We start from the raw sequence: 19,965 nt of genomic DNA, 5'->3' as shown, positions 1-19,965 counted from the left end.
GTCCCCAGACTCAGCTTCCTTCATGGAAGATGTACTGCTGGGATTGGTCCTCAAAGTATTCCTTCCACTACCTAAAGACATAACTGGTTGAGGTCAAAAGCACCCCACCTCTACTAAAGAGTGTTGGTACATCCCTGTTTCTCCTGCCTCAGCTGCTTGTCTGATCAAACTCCTCCTACAGCCAAGCCTTTGCCTGAGCAACATCTAGCCCGATTGGTTCGCAGATATCCTTTAGCTGCCTCTGGAGTCCTACCAGTTAACAAGGCTCAATAGGACTCCTTCAGTTTGGTGTGTCCACCACCTGGTTCGAGGCTGGCCGCCACGAGAGACACCAACAACCTTGTGGCCACAGCTCAGGGCAGCTACCTTAAAAATAGTAGCACAGAACATGACCCATTTGAACTCAATGTCCCCCACTTCCGCTGGGATATGATTGAAGCTCTGTCGGAAGTGGGAGTTGAAGATCTTTTTGATGGGTTTTTCTGCCACGTGTTCCCAGCAAAGCCTCAGTACACCTTTGATCAACCAGATCTGTTTAGCGTCCACCCCCCCATCCAATCCAACTCACCACCAGGTACCAGGTGGTGATCAACTGGTGGTCAGCTCCGCTTCTCTCTTCACCCAAGTGTCCAAAAGCTTTGACCACAGATTAGATTAAACGACTACAAAATCCATCACAGCCAACTGGCTTCAAACACAAAAATGTCTATAATTCAGTAGATTTTACAGTAATTGACCTAAAATTTGGTACAGTTCTGGCTGACATACATTTATTCAAGGAATGCCAGCCCATTTATTTATGTTTTTACCTGCTGACTGAAATTAAAACAGAGAGATTTCAAAGTAATTTAATTAAAAAGAACGGCTAAAGATTGAGGGTCAAGTTTAAATGTATTTAAATCTGAATATTTTGACAAAACATATTTACAGTCTTTTGGGAAGTGAAATCTCAAATGCTGAGATAAACAGACTGACCAGCATATTTTGAAAAAGGTCATTTAAACGCAAAAATCTGCAGAAACACAAGGAAACAAAACTTAAGATTCAGCAAAAGACAAAAAAAATGGAGAAACAAAATAACTGTAGTGAAAACTGTTTTAAAAAATCTCTTGATACTAACTTAAATGTGACAGATAAACTTTGCAAAATGGAAAGTGTGATGTTAATACACTAATAGCCTTCCTAAACAAAGATCTCATTTTCCATTCACTCTAGGATGATGTTACAAAATTTAAAAAGTCATCACAATCATCTTCATCACACCATCTGTGAGGGAATCCACACCAACCTCATTAACTCTGATGGAATGCCCTAACTTACTCTGAAACAAAATCTGAGCTCTTAACCGTTTCAGCCAATGGGGGGGGGGCAGGTTGAACATTTTATTGGGCCTCATGAAGCTGTCAGACCTTGTAGGAAGTTGTATGTTTTCAGACGTGAAGGAGAAAGTCAAACAGCTCCATAAACACACATTGCATCACATGAGAGAGCAGCTGGTAGATGCAGAGGTGGTCCAACGCAGCCACTTTAACTTGTCTTCACTGTAAGGGGGGTAGCGCAGACCGTTGAGCCTCTCTAAAGCCCAGCCGCGCAGCATGCAGGACCGCCGGTGACTGAATGTCTCGAAGCCCCAGCGGCCATGGTAGCTGCCCCACCCACTGGCCCCTGCATGAACAGACACAGAACAGGGGAGACAGGTGAAGTTCCAGGTTTCACACTGAAAAGCTTCTTAATTTACAGTTAAAACCAGATGTGAAAAGACACGTAACTATTTAGTCACAATGGCATTAAAGCTGACTAAACCTTTCCTGTTTTAGCCCAGTTGAAATTCACAAAATTATATTTATCAGCTAAATGCCTGAAAAATCAGAGAAAAAATTTTGATTTTCTTCAAAGTCACAAATTTGAAGAATTTGTGGACTTCTGGACCATTCTTCCAGAAGCAAATGTGCTAAAAAAATCCAAAAAACACCCCTAAACCTTGTGAAAAACCTTCCCTGAAGAGTTTAAGCTGTTATAGCTGCAAATAGTGGGCCAACATCAAAATAAACCCTATGGATTAAGAATGGGATGTCACTAAAGGAGACAAGCGAATGCTTTTGGTAATATAGTGTATTTTGAGTTGTTTGGAAACTACTTCTCAGACTTTTTTAAATTCATGTTTGTGCATGGAAGCACTGTTGAGCCTGTTAAAAACGGCTTAAATTACAGAAATTAAAAGTTTTGGTTTTAATTAAAATGCAGCTAATTGAGCAGAAAAGGAAATATTTCCCTCTTTAGCATCTGCATTGATGGTCATTTTAGCTCATTAATAAACTTGTTTTTTATGTTGGATTACTGTCATATTCTATTCTATTATCTTAGGTTCAAACTACAGCATCTTTTCATTCAATTAAAAGAACAAACCTTCCTATAAAAACAATTTAACACTCATAAATCTAGTTTGAAGTAGACAGAGCTCATGGTAACAGAATACTGAGACACCTACCTACACCTCCAAACGGTAGACTAGGCAAAGTCATATGGACGATCCCATCATTGGAGCAGAATCCTCCACTGCTGGTCTTCTCCATCACTGTCTTTACCACCTTAAAAACAAATAACCAAATCATTGTTTTGTTTGCTTACAGCTGCTAACCAGGAGTTTGCAGAGTTGTGTGTTCTTACAGAAGATTCGTCCGAGAAAATGTAGAGGGCCAGAGGTTTTTCTTTACGGTTAACAAACTCAATACTTTTCTCCAGAGACTCAAAAGTGATGATTGGCAAAATGGGGCCGAAGATCTCCTCCGACATTAAAATGTCATCTTCGGGTACATCCACCAACACTGTGGGGGCTGAGGAAAACACACAAATACAGGAGATATTATTAAAATCAAACTTTTACATAATCAATGGGTATTTCAGAATTAAATCATGTTTTGTTTAGTCACACATATTTTACTTTATGATTTAAATAAAACCAGTCTAATCTGGCCACCATCCTATTACTGACATTAAGGTAGCATGATTTAAAAAAAACTTGTAATGTGTAATATTATTGTTTAACATTGCAATGATTATATCAATTGTGATAAACGCAAATTTTCTTCAACCCTCACTTTCTCTTCTGACATCAGCATAATTTAAACCATGTGTGGGAATCGAAACCAGTGAGAGTCCATTGGTTTGACCATAAATAATATTAGAATGAAGAACATAAATGCATGGTATTATTAACATTTATTTAACCAGGAAAATGCCACTGAGATCTCAGATCTCTTTTTCAAGGGAGGCCTGGGCCTGAAGGCAGACTAACATGCATGTTTTTAGAGTGAGGGAGTCCCCGAAGTCCCCGGAGAAAGCAACCGCGTAACGTAGGAATGTCAAAGTCCACAACTGAACATCAAGTGGGTCAAAGATTATACCTATTGATTTCAAGGGCATGGGATCAAAGTTCAAGGTCACGGGTGACCCTTTTGTTACTTCTGTCAAGGGGGTTATGTTTTCAGTTGTGTCTCTTGGTTTATCCGTTTGTTTGCAAGATTATGTCAAAACTAGTGAAGTTGTCACAAAAAACAATTGATTAAATTGTTGGCGGTGATCCAGGTCATGGTCAGGATCGCACTATTTTTTAATGATGCTATGGCATTGGTGGATGTTTGCGCTCTGGGTGCTTCTAGTTTCTAAGATTGAAAGTATCCTTATCAGTGTTCCTTTCTACAAAGCTACTTTTGAGCTTATTAAATGTAATTCTTTATTGTTTCTCCCTCTTATGATGTTCCCTTAAGAGTTTCTTTTCTCATTTTTAGCAGTATTTTATCTTCAGAGATAGTAGATTCATTTTAATCACTACAGTAGTGTAGGGGGATGTATATTCTCTATATTTTGCTAAAGACACTGATTAAAAAACATAAGAACTTTATTTTGAACACAGGAGATTCCAAGAATCTCCTCCTTCTCTTCTAAGAAAACCACTCACATAATTAAAAATAAAAAAAAGCCTTAACATTCCTGCACTGTGATTAACTGACCTCAAAAACACCAATGACATTTGGTTATGCCTACTGGCATAAAGCCATCTGTCAGTGTTAGAAGTCAGTTTGATTGACATTTCATATTATTTTCTCAGACTGCACTGTGTTTTGTTTTACTTTAATGAATTTTTTTATAAGTTTAGAGCTATTGTCATTTCACTAAACATGTCTTTAATTTTTCAAGCCATAACTCTCTTTGAGATCTACTTCAGTATATTTGCTCTATTTTGTCTTATGATCCTTTTAGCTTTTCGCTAATGTTTTGCTAAATGTGGCATTTAGCTGCGATTTTGCTTATTGTAGCTTTATGCCATTGTAAATTGTAGCTTTGAAATATCTTCTTTCAGCTGTTACCTCTTCAGGGGTCGCCACAGCGAGTCATCCTCCTCCATCTAACATCCTTCTAATAATATACCCACTGTCCCTCCTCTGCACATGTCCAAACCATCTCAGTCTGGTCTCTCTAACTTTATCTCCCAGTTGTTCAACCTGAGCTGTACTTCTGATGACCTCATTCCTAACCCTATCCATCCTCATCACTCCCAAGGAGAACCTCAACATCTTCAGTGCTGCCAATTCCAGTAGCTTTGAACTATGGTTTTGTGAATTGAAGCCTTGAGCTACTGTTTTGTTAATTTTACTATGACCTACAGTTTGCCAATTTCATTGTTTAGCTATGGTTTTACTTATTTAAGCTACAGTTAAGCTTAGAGCTACAGTGTTAATTTTACTAATTTCAAATTGTATTTTCAGTTTGACCCTAAAATTAAATTGTTCCTAATTATTTACCAATAAACAATTAATCCGACATATCTGCATTCCCCTCAATTCAAAGACCTCAATATATAACCAACATCTCTCTTCTGTTCAAAGAATGTCCCTGTTTTCTCTATAACTCACAATTATTAATACCATTAATTACCAGAGCACTATAGGATCCAACAGTTTTGATTGCTTCGTATCCATAATTATTCCGATTACTTTACAATTGATTTAATTGTCTTGTTCCAGTGATGCTTGTTGATGCTTCAATAAATGTTAATCCTGTGTTTGAAATTCATTAAATTGATAAATAATTAATCCTCTTTGAACTCATGGCACAGCTCTGATGCGAATGTGTTCATTGTAGGAGCTTTGGGTGGTGGACACTGGTCAAATTGGCCAATGTCAAAGTCGCTTGAATTCTTATGCTGCTCTTATTACAAACTTTTAAAGAACTGCTGCAGTGGCTGAGTGTAATAATATATAACTAACTACAAGTTACCAACCAATGTATTTGTCCTCTTGATTATTCTCTCCGCCCACAACAACCTTCCCACGGGTCTTCCGGAGCAGTTCCATCAGACGAGTCCAGTGTCGGGGCGACACAATGCGGGACAGGTCCGGACTCTTCTGAGGCTCCTTGCCGTAGAACTTCTCCAGGACTTTGATCAGCGCAAGTACAAGGGAGTCTCGAGTGGCAGTGGTGCACAGCACGTAGTCTGGAGCCACGCAACTTTGGCCAGTATTAAAAAACTTGGCCCAGGCCAAGCGGTACGCGGCGGCTTCAAAGTTCACCCGCCCATATATGAGGCAGGGACATTTGCCACCCAGCTCCAAAGTTACTGGTGTCAAGTGGACCAGGGCTGCCTGTGCAACCATTCGGGCCACAGCCTGAGAACCTGAAAGACAGAGCTTAAAAGCTTTAAAGAGGAACAGATCACACAGATTTTATGCACCTAACACAAAGATTTCTGTGTACATGTGAAACATCCATCCATCCATTTTTTTTTACTCGCTTCTCCTTTTCGGATTGCGGGGAGCTGGTGCCTATCTCCAGCCATCACCGTGCAATAGGCAGGGGACAGCCTGGACATGTCACAAGTCCATCACAGGGCCACATAGAAACAATCAAGACAAACAACCACTCGCACTCTCACTCACACCTAGGGACAATTTAAGAGTCACCAATTAACCTAACTGTTACCAATTAACCTAACCTGTCTGTGGGAGGAAACCGGAGTACCCAGAGTAAACCCATGTGTGCACAGGGAGAACATGCAAACTCCACCCAGAAAGGCCTCAGGTCAGGAAGCGATCCTGCAACCTTCATGCTGGGAGGCAACAGCTCTAACCACTGCCCCACTGTACCACCCTGAAACTGTGAAACAGCTTTTCGACATATTGTTGACATGTAATTGGATGTACTGAAAACACATGAAGTTCAAAGTTCAATGAGGCTTTTACCTGTGTAGAAGATATGGTCGAATCGATTCTTCAGAAGTGCTTGGGTCTCCTTGGCTCCACCACAAACTACTGCGTAACAGTCCTGTGGAATCCACACAACACTCGTTAAGTGTGGATTCATTGTGTCAACAACACACTCATACCAATATTTGGAAATAAAGCAGGATAAAACTAAACCTCTCAGCGGAAATTAATCTATCCACACACCAAATTAAAATCCACTGTTAATTTACCTGAGACAAATACTTGGGGATGAGCTCTGATATCAAAGAGTTTGTTGCAGAGCTGACCTCAGAGGGTTTGACAATCACACAGTTTCCTAATCAAAACACACACATCCGTTAGTCAGAAAACAAGTCAGGGTACGCTTACATTGGACTTAAATTAAAACAATACAAGCATAACCTGTTTAACATGTCCATATGCTGGTTTTGTTTCTATATGGAAAGAATGAATGCCATGACTTCGCATATTGACCTTGAAACTACAACAATGATTCAGATGTGTACAATAGAATTCTGAGAAAATCTTAATCATCTCATCACGTGTTACAACAAAAGGAAAACTATCTTGTCATTTCCTGAAGTGTTTTTGAGCAACACTTTGTCTGGCTTTCACTGATTTTTCTTTGGAAATTAGCTGCTTTCGCACCCTTTTTTAAGTTCTTGCTTGTATAACATTTTTAGAAGAATGCCTTTTTTTAAGATACTGATCATTAAACAGAAAGAAACAAATGAGAAACAAAACATTGTTGTGTCAACACATAACCGACAGCTTAACAAATCCATTCTCAACTGGATCGTTCACTAGTTGATGACAAGCAGTTTGTCACAAATAGTGATGTGAATTATGTCTCTTTTTATGTCTCTTTTCGAGAATTTGGATCATTTGGATCAAAAAGAGTTATCTCTTTTTGATCCTAAATTGCCCGCCACAATTAGTATCACATTCACAACGGATAACAATCTTACTACAGTGTTAAAAACATAAATAAGTCGGCCAAAATATAGATAGCCTTTGAAGGATCTTGGGAATGTCTTTAAGGGTGTAGTGTGTTATTTCAGTGTGCTGTGATGTGGAATAAAGTGTTGTGCCAAGGCAGGCTGTTACAGAATGGTGAAGGTGCAGATAATTTAAATGGGATGCTAAAAATAGCAGAAAAACTTAATTGGCGAGTACTAAAGAGAATACAAACATCATGATTGCCTTCAAACTTAATGTTTTACGCTTTTTGCCTAATCCAGTCACATTTCATCAGGAGGTGTAGGTCACGAACAGAACAGTGGGGTCATTTTTCTGTGGGAAGGGAGCCTTAGGAGCTCTTTGAGAACCAAAAAAGATGCCTCTATTTGGTGGGTTGACACAAGTGATCCGGATCCCAGAAAATAGCCATAATTCCCATCACTAGTCACAAATACAAATCATCCATCCATTTATCTTCTGCCACTTATCCACGGTCAGGTAACAGAAGCAACATGTCATGGAGTCAAAGCCAGAAATCCCTCTCTGTGGCAAATCTCTCCAATGTCAATTTTATTGATATACTGTAGTACATTTAAAAAAACTTTGTGGTTGACCAAAGTACTGTACAAGCTGGTTAAAAACAAACAAAAAGCCATCAATAAAATAAATTCAGTAAAATCACACATAAAAACCAACAGGTACAGTAAAATAGGCTAAAAGCAAACTAAAACAAGGAAAGAACACAACTTAAAAGGAGGGACTTTAAAGACTATAATTTCTGCTGTACAATACAATATCAAGGGGCCGGTTGTTCCAGAGTCTAGAACTTCAATCTCCTTCAGTCATCCCTTAATCACCTTCAGTTTGTTCAGAATGCAGCTGCCTGTCTCTTGACTGACACCTCTAATTGTGAGCACATCACTCTTGCTGTTAATTTTGTTAACTTTTGTTTGTTTTTAGAGCACTCCATGGTCTGGCCCCACCTTATTTGTCTGAGCTACTGAGTTTTCGGGTTCCTGGCAGGTCTCTTAGGTCTTCCAGTCAGTTTTTATTAGATATACCAAGGACCAGGTCAAAACGTTGGGATGATCGGGCTTTCTCAGTGGCAGCACCCAGCCTCTGGAACCAGCTCCCTCTGGACCTACACTCCACCACTGATCTAAGTCATTTTAAATCAAATCTTAAAACTCATTTATTCAGATTAGCTTTAATAGTAACTAGCACTGTATCTGTTTATTCCTTTTGTTTGTTCTTATGGTTCTTTCCTATGTTTTTGCTTATCTTTTTGGCTGCTTTAATTGTTTTATGCCATGTCTTTCTACTGTGTTTAATTGTAAAGCACTTTGGTCAACTTAACAGGTCGTGTAAGGGGCTATATAAATAAATGATTGATTGATGATGAGATGTTCCATTTATGCAGCTAAATTCACCTGCAGATTAATCTCACTGTCCTTCCACTGGAGAGTCATTAGGGTCTGTGTTTGGTCACATACATGAAGGTGTGAACTAGAGTGAAAATGACTGGGTATTAGGCTTAATGCTCCATTGTAGGTTTTAGAAAGCTGAAATCACAGTTTTTTTTTTAACTTTTTTTGGTTGATCACTGCTTTCCTGAGAATCTACACCAGCATATCAGGGCATGAGGATGCCAACAGAACCACATCATCCACAAAAAGCAGAGATGAGACCTTGAGGTTCTCAAACCTGACATCCTTCTTTCCACGACTGCACCTTGAGACCCTGTCCATGAACACCACAAACAGGATCAGAAATGAGGGGCAACCCTGGTAGAGTCTGTGGTGGCAAGTTTTTTTTTATAAGATAACGCCAAACTATGTTCTGTCTGAATTCCATATCCTATGAGTTTTCACCAAATGACCCCGTTTCTCTTCATGGGAGCCAGACTGACCTGGTTTCCCTTCTCTCCTCCTTGCTTTCCAACATTCCAATATCTTCGATATAACCTCCTGTGTGGACTATGGAGGTAGAGCTTTGATTCGGAGCTTCCCATTTGGACCTGTGACTCTGATGTTAATTAATAATTGTTTTCAAGGCTCTCTGTATGTCGTGCACCATACATAAATAAACATGTTCGAGTGCTTTCATCTAACAGTACCTGGAATTTTTTTTTTCCACAACAATTCCAACCTGGACCGAGAACGAGCTCAACGAGCTTTGGTTATACAGGGACCAGATAGCCCTTAAAAGTGACACCCCTGACAAAATGCCTTAAGGAACCTAGTCGTAAACATTCCCCAGATTCACAAAACACATATAAACCAGAAAGTCAGTCTCTCAAGTCCCCCTTGGTCTTCTGCAAGAGTAAAGATCTGGTCCACTGTTCTATGACCCGGACAAAAACCACACTGCTTTTCCTAAATTCAAGGCTTGACAATAGGTCAGAACCTTCTTTCCAACACCCATAAAGATATATATATTTTTTTTATTTAATCGGAATATAGAAAAAAAGATTTAACAAATAGGAAATAGGATTTTAGCACCAACACCATGATTCCAGAGACACATTATCCCTCAATTGATCGTCAACCATATAACAAGCTTTCAGCTAAAAGAAATATTTTATTTTCTATCAGTCAAACTGTAATGGTTGGTCAAGTTGTCTGTGATATACTGACAGAACTTGGTAATTTCTTGAGTTTAGGTGTCTTTTTATGTTTGAATGAGCTTAAAGGCCGTTAAGCTCATCCAAGCTTCATGAAAGTAAAGTGGAAAGTTGGAAACACTTGTGCTGCTGAACGCTACAAATACTGAGATGACTATTACAGCCTGTTAGAACAGAAAGAGTGTGGGCACCTGCAGCGATGGCTCCAACCATGGGCAGAACAATAAGCTGCAGAGGGTAGTTCCACGCTCCGATGATCAGAACCACTCCTAAAGGTTCCCTCCGGATAAAACAGTCATCCAGCTTTGTGGCCTGCAGTTTAACAAAAAATATATTCTTTTCAGGAGAACAATCATTGTTTTGAACACTTCTCTCATTTCAATCCAAAGGTTTCTCTGCTTTTGCTTGTTTACTAAGGTTTAAAGAGCAGGACACGGGTCCTTTGACTTCTGTTTTGGTAAATTTTATCCTTTAAATATTATTTAAATTTACAAATATTTTTCTCATAGAAATACATTAATATCTATTAAATGCCTTCAAAAACCTTGTTCTCTTTGAAATCTGCTTCAGTGTACTGGCTCAAATCTTGTCTTCTTATGCTTATTTTAGATTTTAGCTACAGTTCTGTTGCTTTTAGCTAGTCTTTTGCTACTTTTGGCTACCATTCTGCTACATTTATCTAGCTTTTGGCTACTTTAACTTTTCTCTACCCTATTTGATACTTTAGCTTTTAGCTGGTGTTCTCCTTCTTTTAGCTGTAACAACTCAGTTCCAGATTCTTCAGCAAATTTTTGTAAATTCATTCAGCACTCAACATTCACATTGCTTTTTCACAGAAAATCCAATTTCACTAGTTCTGAGCTGTTTTCCTAAAGAAAATGTAACTAATCCACAAGGAGAGGATGTAAGACGGAGTATAAACAAACTCTTGTTCAACATACCAGATTTTTAGATGCGGGCTCTGGCTGCATCCAGTATGAGATGTTGGAGAGGGCGTGATACAGCTCATTCATCACAATTTCAACCTCTGACAGGATGGTCTCAAATTTGGGCTGACGTGCAGGGACAGCAAGAGAAGGAAGTTAGTGAAGCAGAAATCATGCACACAAATGACAGTGAGATGTAGGGCTGTATGATATTAGAAAAGCTTGCAATGTGCAATGTTATTGTTTAATATTGGGATAATGACATCAGTTGTGATAAACCTATATTTTCCTCTTTCTCTTCTGTCATCACTATCATGTAAACCAGGTGTGGGCATCAAGGCTAGTGAGAATCTGTTGGATTAACATGCAGAACATGAATGTACAGTACTTCAGATATAACGGCCTAGGGTTTACTGCAGTCCTTTGCGATATTGCTATTGCGCTCACTGATATTGAAATAATAAATCTGCAACATATTGTGCAGCCCTGGTGAAATGTAAAAACACATCTGAATAAAATGATTACTCAGTAAATATAAGGCCCAGGATTCCTTGAAGGAATTCACTCGCCACCTATCATACCAGAGTTTTAGTCTACAATCATCTTATGTTGATGATGATGAAGTTGTAGCATTTAGGTTAAATCTTGAAGATAATGTTTGTTCAATTTCATGTGAGCTTGCTCATGTTTTGTTAATGACTTCCAGCTGCTAACACACTGAATTTTAGCTCAATATCTGTAAACTGACTGAGGTATAGCCATTTTTGTGTTTTTTATGTCAGTTGGCTGTGGCAACCATATTAAACTGGATTGGGTCCAAAGGTTAATCAGTTGAAGATGTACATCAATGATTATTTCCTAAAAGGTTTCATTCAAATCTGTTCAGTGCTACGTTTTGCTGACAGACAGAGTTGACACCAAATAGTTAATGTCAAAATTAAAACAAAGATCTTGTGCCATCTGTTAGCACTCCGAATTTGTGTTGTGGATCAGTCTCAGCTATTACCACACCAAAGTTTAGGCCAATATCTGTCAAACTAACAAAGTTTTGGCAAGTTTGGGACTGACTCCAAAAGTTAATGAGTTGTAGATGTACATCCAATGATTACTTTCTGCAAATTTCATTAAAACATCTCTAGTGATTCATGACAGACAGACACACAGGGTAAAAGTAATTGTCTGTCTTCACCTTTCGGTGTTGAGCTATAATTAAGTACAGATATAAACAGGGTTTTTTTCTCCTTTCAGATTAAAAACATTTTCCAATTGTAACATTATCAGGACTGCAGGACAAACAGAAGCCTGAGGCATTAGTTGTGTAAGTCTGTAATTCTTGTAGAATGACTGAGCTATTTATGAGTGTGTGTGGGTGTGTGTACTCTGTGTGAGATATGTGACACAAGCACAGGCATGTACCTTTGCCATGTCCCGGTACAGAGCTTCGTTAATCTGGTCCTCGTTCTCTTGGATCATGGACATGAGCTGAGTGAGCTGGGTTCGACGGAACTGCTCAGGTAAGGTGATGCCTGACTGAAAGGTTTTCCGTAAGCGCTCCACCAACTGAGTCTGACTCTGGGGGTCCATTGTGTTTCCTGCAACACACAACAAACTCTCATGTAGCACAAGACAAAGCATTGTTTTACTGTCATAACATACGTTTTCAGAAAGACACATTACTGTGACTGCATGTTTGTGAAAACTACAGCCAGTAACAAAACCTGACAAGCCTGTCCTAATGACTTAGCAAAAGAAAGAGTGGAAAATGGAAGAGAAGATGGCCTTAAAAAAACTAAATAAAACTGTCATTATTCAAATTTACAAACAAACTAGAATGACATAAAATACACAGTTAACAGACAAGTTGTTAAAGTATCATGGAGCACTTTAAGCTGGTATCATTTGACAGTTAAAGGCCTAGCATTCCTTAAAGGAATTTTCCCACCACCTTTCATGACAGAGTTTTAGGCCAAGATCATCTTATGTTGAGAAATGACAGAGTTGTAGTTGTTTTGGTCCAGCCTTGCAAATGATGTTATGCACGATCGCTTACAATATTGTAAGATCTCAGGTAATTTGTTAGAGCTTAAAGTATGTGTTGTGAATGACTCTTGGCTACAACCACATCCAATTGTGGCTCAATATCTGCAATCTTGACTGAGTTATAGATATTTTTGTGCTGATTAATGTGGATTAGCTGTGGTGGCCATCTTGATTTGGACTGACTCCAAAAGTTAATCAGCTGTAGATGTACATCCAATAATTACTTTTGGAAAGTTGCATTAAAATATGAGATATTGTAGCAACAGACAGGCACATAGGCACAGGAAAACAACATCTGCCTCTCGTGGCAAGCAATTTAAAAAAACAAAAGTAAAACCAATAAAAATAACAGAATGTATAATACAATTTAAAAGGGAATTTGGCTATTTATTAAAAATATTTTCACATTAAAAAGTAAAGAGAAGCCTCAGTTTTTTCCAGCAAGTATGATTTTTTTTGTTATATATAAATCTACACAGTCTACCAGCATCCTTTTAACAAAAAGCCCAGTGCAGAAAAATATTGACAAACAAGTTTTTCATGAATGATCCTAAAGTTTAGTTGAGTTTTTAGGTATCTGTTTTATGCAAGAACTATCCGAGGATGGTGAATGGATTCAGTGGTGTTCCTAGCAAGAATGGGAGAGCTCCTCCTTTAACGTTTCTCCAGCTCCAACCCAACAGAAAACGCTTTTACTACAAACATCTCCACCTCCCATTAGTAAAATAAGAAATTTATCTTTTGTATTTGACAGAAACGGAAAAAAATAACATTTATAGATATCTATAATAAAACCTTTGAAGAACAACAATGAAATGGTATAAATCTAAAATATGAGGTTCTACAGATAAGATCTGTTTCTATCTACAATGTTCACCCTAGATTGGAAAAATCCATTTGTGGGTCTCTTCAGCTGGAAACCCAAAACACAGAAATATGGAAAGTGGCGTCAATATTTCGAGGACGACTGACGTTTGAGTCTGATAAAATTGCCCAAATATTAGCTATATCTAAAACAAACTAAATAGAAAACTTTTTTTCCACTTTATTTTACAATTATTTGTTTTTTGTTTTTGTTTTTTTATTATGATGATGACAAGTGAAGCTCTGCCTCAGTTCTGTTTGAGGTGAGCCCACCTCTTGCCTCCCTCTCCATTGTTCTTCTACAACAGTGTGAGACATCTCAGCAAGGAAGCATCACCCAATCTCCAAACTGACGGATCAATAAGCGAAACAAAGCAGAAGACCACACAGAGTACCACTCCTGTCAGCTAAGAACAGGAAACTGAGGCTACAATTCACAAAGGCTCAACATAATTGGACAACATAATTGGAAAAACTTTTCCTGGTCTGATGCATCTCTGTAAAATTCTAGAAAACTTTGTGTGAAAATACCAATCAAGCAACAGTTTATAAAATGCTCTGACTGGCACCAACAACCATGCCACAAGCTTTATACCCCCCTAAACAGGCTTCAGATTGGGCTGCTTTATAAATATGTTACCTCACTGTACTGCTCGTTGCCACAATGCTAACAGGTAATGACCAATTGTGCACCATCGTCAGAAAACATTCCACTTAGTTCTGTTTTGGGGCTGCTTTGCTGCATCTGACACAGGGGGTCCTGAATGTGTTCAGGGTCCAATGAAATCTCAAGACTATCAAGGCATTCTGGAGCTAAATATTCTGCTCAGAGGCAGAAAGCTTGGTCTCACCTGCAGCTCATGGCTCCTCCAATAGGATAATGACCCAAAACACACAGCTAAAAATACTAAGAATAGCTTAGAACCAAACATTGGACCATTCTGAAGTGGCCTTCTGAATCCTGATTTAAATCCTGTTGAACATCTGTAGAAGGAGCTGAAACATCTGGAGAATGTTGAAACATCTGACTGAAGTGATTTCTTTTCATTGATATGACATTTCACATTTCTACAGTGCTTTATGTCAGAGATATGACAAATTAAAAAAACATCCCTCACACCACAATCAGAAAAACAGCATCAGACAAAATTATAATGGAAAAGATGGAAGTCAAGTAGTTGTACTCTGCCTTACGGAGCTACTCGAGAGAAAGCCATAGGTCCTACAGCAGTAGTAGAAACATTGCCTGAAAGAAGACAAAAATGTCTGTTTTGATGTATAATTTGTATGTGTATAGTAAAAGATATAGGGGTTAGAAGAGTTTGTTCGCTAACAAAATGCGTTCTGGTCACAGATCTCCACACTTAAAGTCAGCGTTTTCCAACCACTGTGGTGGCACATAGGTCTGCCGTGTGAAATTATCAGGTGTGCTGTGGAAGATGATCCAGTTTCACCTGATCGGTATGCTTAGTGAGCAGTGTGTAGTGACAGGCAGAACAATTATATTTTCTTCCACTAGAGGGCAGTACAACTTCTTGCACCAATTAATAAAAAGCAGTCAATCTGACATGGATCCTGGGGAAAAATTTGACCCCGATGAAGGCCCTAGAATGAGTAGTGGTCAGAAGAAAGCCAAAAAGGTAATCTCAAAACAATACAATGAAAGCTATCTTGCCTTTGGATTCAATTATACTGGGAAACCAACTGAGCCAATTCCACTATGGCTGGTGCGGAAAAATTGTCAAACAATGTCATGCTTCCAAGTAAACTAAAATGCCATCTCCAGACAAAACACCAATCACTTCCAAACAAGAATGTGGACTATTCTGGTCCAACTGTGTGAACAGACTGAGAAACAGACAGCGTTAATGAGGAAAACAATCAAGACGAGTGAGAAAGCACTCACTCCTCTCCGGCTCTGCTCCCTTTCTCCACAGCCTATCTATGTGAGGTAGACTTTTCCAGCATGACTGCTATGAAGGCGACAAAAAGAGAAAAACTTAGAGCTGTTGAGGAAGATCTTTCTTCAATTCCTTCAAGAATATCAGCTTTGTGTTCAACTGAACAGGCCCATGTTTCAAACTGAGTAAGTAAATTGAGACTAGATTTTCATTCTATTTCAATAAATGTATTTTTTGTGACATTTTTGCTTGGTGGTGGGCCTTGTGACTTTTCTAATGTGAGAAATGTGCCTGGCTCAAAAAAGGTTGTGAAACTTTGCTCCAGGTCATGTGACCTCGACTCTGTCAGTTAGGAGTTCTGTTCATTGGTTTGCATTGGCTTTTAATAGTCTGTTGTTGGTTTTTTTTTTTGCAAATTACATCGCCTTGGTAACTCGCAATGCCACTCAAAGTAATAACACACATCCTGTGACCTAGCTGTTCCGTTCGAGTTGCATTAAAGTTGTCAGAAGAGTAAAAACTACAATAAATCTATAGACAGTTTTGGAGGGGGATAATAACAGGTGCCTGAAATAGGAGCGCACTTCAGTGCCACAATAAAAGTCTAGTTATGGAACTGTTTAGGTGAAAAGTGACTGTTTCTAATTAAACTGAAGTTTCTGAACTCAACCAGTCACTAAGATGAGTTATTAAGCAACACTTCTATGTAGGTCCAACCTGACCTCAACACACACACACACACTCACACGTTTGTTTTTCTATCCTTATGAGGACCCTGCGTTGACTCCCATTCATTTCTGTAGCCTCACCCCGACCCTTACCATTCCCCAACTTAGCCCTAAACTTAACCCAAAATGGCGTTTGGCCGTATGAGAACCGGGTTTTGGTCCCCAAAAGTAGCAGTGGGTCCTGGCAAGTTTGTGTATACACGAGAAAGGTCTTTAACAACCCAAACACACACGCACACTACAGAGGCTCACGCGGCGCCAAACACTCCAACGTGCGAGGACTCATAGATGTTGAAGTGCGCGTGCAGGTGAGAATCACCACCTGGTTAAGAGCTACAGGATCACCGCTCCCAAAACTCGGGGGTTTTAATCTCAGAAAGGACTTTCTCCAGATTTCTTTCCTCCTAAAGAGGCCAAAATGACAGCGAAAACAAGCCGTGGCTCGGCCCCTACCTGTCCGTATGTCCGTCTCCGGCTGGCTCCTGTAACCGCAGACAGCTCCAGAGAAGAGTTCTTCTGGTTTCCGTTTCCTGTTCTGGCCGTGGACCTATGGTGGACCTCCTCCCTTCGTTCGACCTGGGAGGAGGAGGAGGAGGAGGAGGATCGGGTTTTGGTCCAGCGAGAAAAACCCGTCAGACCGGAACCGAACCTGACGGGACCTGTCTGCGTGACTGACACGGATTTATCACTCATTTCAGTCCGGAACAGGATCATTCAACAAGACGGACATATTCTCCTTAGGGAGGAACATATGTCCGTCTCATGAACCACGGGGCAACTTAAACGGAACTTACAGAAAGCAACCATTGGATGTTCCGTTACAACTGATGTAACTTTCGGACCCGATTCAAGATGGCCGCCACAGCCAACTGACCTTAGACTATACAGCTACTGAGCTAAAACTTACTGTAGTAGCCAAGAGTCATTTACATCACCTATTTTCAGCGCTCACGGTTTTACTCTTTGAAGTCTATACTTGTGTGTCTGTTAGCAAAATATCTCACGAACTACGTCACAGATTTTAATTTAATTTTAAGGAATTAACCATTGCATGTGCATCTACAACTGACTAACATTTGGAGCAAATCCAGTTAAAGGTGACTGCCACAGCTAAATAAAAAACAGAAGTTAAAACTCAAGTCGGTTTTACAGATATTGAGCTCAAATTTGATGTGGTAGTAACTGAATCATCCACAACACATACTCTGAGCGTGATGCTCATATTTTTGTACGAGATTGTGCTCAGCATTATTTTCAAGGTTACGGCTACAACTCATTTGTCAGCACACAAGGAAGCAGGCGACATGGATGCACATCTTTGGGAATAAATTTGATACATTTCTCTCTGAAATCCGAGCACAAATTGATGCCATGAAAACATGGCACTGCAGTGATTTGATCCCCGTGTGCAACAGTTGAACACAGACCTTTAAATAACACATGCCAACAGATCAGCATTGATACAAAAACTTTATTCTCACAATATCAAAATTGACAGAACTAGAGAGATTTTGAGATTAAAAAGAATTAAAAGGAAAAATGAAGCATATAGTGAGTTTTCTTGAGAATAGTTACATGTCTGATGTTTATTTGTGGTGGTGGTGCTGAGCAGCTGCACTAACACTTCTGCACTCGCAACAGATGACAGTTAAGAGAAAAACAATAAATGGAAGGGGGCATTTTGTCTTCAGTTCTGACAGCAACAATTATACAAAAATGAAAGACAACATATGTATTGTAGGAATTCCTTAAATGATAAAAATGTAAAAATGTCCCAAACCTGCATATTTTTTGAAAAATAAACAGCCTTTACTCCTTCCAAGCAGCTCTAAAACTAAATGACAACATTTGTCATAAAAGGAAAAAGAACCTTAGAGAAATGTGGTGAATGCGGAAAGGAGAATGTTCTATGTACAGAGGAGGAGGAGATCGACAGGTGGAAGAAGCAGAGAGAATGGCCATCGTACAGCTGAAGAGAAACAACAACAGTCATGGGCCCAGGTTCAGCCGCACCCTTTCACACCAACTGCTCCGTCAGGCTCAGGCAGTCAGGCAAAAATCCAGTTCTTTAAACTGAAGCTGTGTGTGACGGAGAGACAGAGGCTTCACAGGGTCGGGCAGGTTTTCTGCCTCATTGCTGCGAGGTCTGCCAACAGAACTGACCTGCCGCAGAACGGGGGGTGGGGCGGGGCGGGTGGCTTTGTGGGGAGGTGTACCAGAGTTTGACATGTCATGGCTGTCTGCTCAGAGGTTTTACAGGAAATAGTCAGCTACTGGCTTCTTAGAGGGGATGCCTCTGGTCTCTTGTGGAGCTGCCTCGAATATGATGAACTCCCGCTGTAAATGCTCATCCAGCTCCAAGATGGCCGCCACATTACCACACCTGATCGGGAAGAAACAAACGATAAAGCCTTATTTTAAAACAGCTAAAAGTACTCAAAATAAGCTACCCTTTAACATTTCAAAGGACAAGTGAGTAAGATTTATTTTAGCAGGGGTTCTAATCTAGTTTTTAATTACTCGTATTGTGAATACGGAAAACTTTTTATTCGTTTTTCAAATGTCAAAAATCAAATTTGTTGACGTTAACCTGCGCAGCCACTTTAAGAGGGGCAGCAGAGTGCTGCGCTGTTTGTCCCAGTAGAGATACCGTAGCTTCCTGTAGCAGAAACATGTTGCAGTAAAGCTGTTTTCTCACATCTTTTTTCTTCTCTGAACCCTGATTATTATCTTGTTGGCAAGTAATAAGTGAAGTGATTACTTCACTGTCTTTACTGGCTTTGAAACGTTTGATTTGTCTGTAAGTGTCCAGTGATGATTACAGTGCTAATAACATTAGCTTTTGAACTGCATTTTCAGTGCTAAATTAGCATCTAAGTTAATCATTGCTCAGCAGCCTGTGAGTAATACTTTCATTTATTAAAATCATATGTTATTATGCACTCTTTATTAGACATGAAACTATATAAATCAGTGTTTATTTGCATTTATTTGCATCAGTCGGTGGTGAGTTGAGTAAATTTTTGGACTGACTAGACGTGCTGATGGGGCAGAGTGATACTTTTGCCACCTCAGCACCATTGGCAGAAATACAGTCTTTGCTCAGCACAAACACATTTACATAGTAACAGATGTCGTTCGGTTGAGGAAACAGCAACAAATTAAACGGTGTCATGCAAAAGTGCAGAAGTTAAACATTAGCTAATGTAGTGTAATGTAATGCGGAGCACAGATTGACTTTTAAAATGACAGTGGAACATTTATATTGGTGTTATTTGACATGGTGTACAGCAGCGGGTAGTGCTGGGCGATATAACGATACATATCGTGGGGACGATAGAAAAGTGTCTATCGTGATATATTTTCTTCTATCGTCTCTATTGTCTCTATCGTGTCTATCATAATTGTATCAATGATTCATGTAAATATTTCATAACCTAGGCTACGACGAATGTATTAGTGTTGTCACTTTGCATACATTCTGTTTATATAAGTGATAAATAATAATAAAAAAAAAACTATTTTGTGAAGAATCTCCGTTTTGCGACATGACGCTGCTTCACGTGTGGGTTTGCGACATGCTTTACGGCAGCGGCTTTCTGTGCGGCCCGGCGGCACACCATATTCTGTGACCCACCGTATGTGTCGGCATTTAAGTCATAAGTGCTGAAAGATGGAGAC

At 39.4% G+C, this 19,965-nt stretch overlaps 2 protein-coding genes across 2 annotated transcripts in view; both read right to left on the bottom strand.

Annotated features, from left to right (window-relative positions):
• Positions 1 to 832: 832 nt before the first annotated feature.
• Positions 833 to 16,891, bottom strand: aldh3b1 (aldehyde dehydrogenase 3 family, member B1). The gene is made up of 10 exons (XM_017436792.3): positions 16,738 to 16,891; positions 12,168 to 12,343; positions 10,767 to 10,877; positions 10,017 to 10,137; positions 6,473 to 6,558; positions 6,240 to 6,321; positions 5,282 to 5,674; positions 2,668 to 2,834; positions 2,489 to 2,588; positions 833 to 1,665 (listed from the first exon to the last, which is right to left on the bottom strand). The coding sequence occupies exons 2-10, from the start codon at positions 12,333 to 12,335 to the stop codon at positions 1,478 to 1,480; spliced, it is 1,416 nt and encodes a 471-aa protein (XP_017292281.1). The 5' UTR covers positions 12,336 to 12,343; positions 16,738 to 16,891; the 3' UTR covers positions 833 to 1,477.
• An 844-nt stretch (positions 16,892 to 17,735) lies between these two features.
• Positions 17,736 to 19,965, bottom strand: part of LOC108248186 (serine/threonine-protein phosphatase 4 catalytic subunit B) — a 13,348-nt gene continuing 11,118 nt past the window's right edge. The window contains exon 9 of the mRNA XM_017436797.3: positions 17,736 to 18,667. Within this exon, the coding sequence (XP_017292286.1) occupies positions 18,538 to 18,667 (130 nt within the window). The 3' untranslated portion in view covers positions 17,736 to 18,537. The remainder of the gene's footprint in view (positions 18,668 to 19,965) is intronic.

This window comes from Kryptolebias marmoratus, linkage group LG12, assembly GCF_001649575.2.
Source record: "Kryptolebias marmoratus isolate JLee-2015 linkage group LG12, ASM164957v2, whole genome shotgun sequence".
Lineage (NCBI taxonomy): Eukaryota > Metazoa > Chordata > Actinopteri > Cyprinodontiformes > Rivulidae > Kryptolebias > Kryptolebias marmoratus.
The sequence above is the reverse complement of the archived record's forward strand: the minus strand, read 5'-3'. Positions and strand labels throughout refer to the sequence as shown.